Here is a 1,343-nt window from a genome sequence, read left to right on the forward strand (position 1 = left end):
TCGCTGGCACTGAGGATATCAAGTAAAACAGGTGTGTGTATCCATCAAAGCTGCAGTACCGCGTGTACAGCGAGCTGCCACGCTCCAGCGTCAGCTTCCCGATCGAGTAAAAACCAGACCCCCCATACCTCAATGCACGCGCCTTGACGTTGCTGACCAACAGCGAGGACGCAGTCAACACGACTTCGTGCAGCATTACTACGCTCAGCATTTTATTCACGGTGTCCGGCAAATAGACCGCGGAAGACTGCACCGTGTCAACCTCTGTGACGGCGATGTCGCAGTGCTGCGGGAGGGCGAGTGCAAATACAACAACGGAGGACCGCATCACCGTCTGGCTCACGCGTATCAGGACGCCGGCTGACTCGGCCACCTCAGTGCCACCAAAAAACTGCAGCGCGGCACCCTCACGGAATGTGCATCCGGTGAGCGTGATGTTGATGGGGAGATGCAGCGGCATACTGTTGAGGGAAAAAGTCAGCAATGCACCCACGCCGCTGAATTTCACACCCACGTAGCAGTGGTGCGTCTTCCACATGTTCAGCGTGAGGCTCTTCAGCGTCTGGTTCACCACGCAGCTCGTGTCGTCGTCGACGGCTCTCTCCGCTACGGGCGGCACAACCGTGTCGGGCACCTCGAAGGGAAGACACAACGCGCCATGCCATCCGTCCTTGCAGCTGCACGAGCACGAGCTGCGGTCCACCGACTCCGTCCCGGGCATGTAGCACGCCGCGTCGTCGTTGCATGTGCCACAACTAAACACCACCACGTCCTCCGGAAACACACCGTCATACGAGACCTCCTCACCGCCCTGCAGGTTGCATCCAACCACAAAACGCGCGGGCGACGCCAAAAAGGTGTTTGTTGGAAGAGTCCTAGCGAAGAAGGCGCTTCTTTCCACCTGACGGTTGTGTGCAAGCACCACGGTGGTGCCGTTGCCCAACAACCAAATTTTGTGCTGAGAATACGGAAAGAATAATAATGGATCTGTGCCAACTTCATTGCCCTCCACACGCCACTGCGCACCACCCTGAAGAGTCACAGAGCCGTCCAAAAACACCAGTGTGGAATCAAAAAGCTCCATGCTACCAACAAATTCGCAGTCCGCCACTCGCAGCAGCCCCGCGGAGCTCACGGCGGTATCGCCAAAAAAATAAACGCCATTGACCGCGCTCATCATGTTTTTCTCCACGTCAATGTAGCCGCCGTTCTTCACAGCAACAATGCTAAAATAAATAGCAGCCTCAGAACTGTCAACCCCACCCGTTGCACGCAGCGTATTTCCCTTCACGATGATCCCGCCACCATCAACAACAGCAGCATTGATAAAATTAACTGCGTAA

The 1,343-nt window shown here is 55.9% G+C and overlaps 1 protein-coding gene across 1 annotated transcript, besides 1 other annotated feature; it reads right to left on the minus strand.

Moving 5' to 3' along the window:
• Tc00.1047053473633.9 (dispersed gene family protein 1 (DGF-1), putative) lies at positions 1 to 1,343 on the minus strand (the record flags this gene model as incomplete). Its single annotated transcript, XM_797176.1, has 1 exon — positions 1 to 1,343. A coding segment is annotated over one exon (1,343 nt), but the record flags the coding sequence as incomplete, so codon positions are not given.
• Positions 1 to 1,343: a sequence feature (areas not merged during assembly with more than two copies in the genome that could not be assigned to a particular haplotype).

This window comes from Trypanosoma cruzi, genomic scaffold (genome assembly GCF_000209065.1).
Source record: "Trypanosoma cruzi strain CL Brener 1047053517141 genomic scaffold, whole genome shotgun sequence".
NCBI lineage: Eukaryota > Euglenozoa > Kinetoplastea > Trypanosomatida > Trypanosomatidae > Trypanosoma > Trypanosoma cruzi.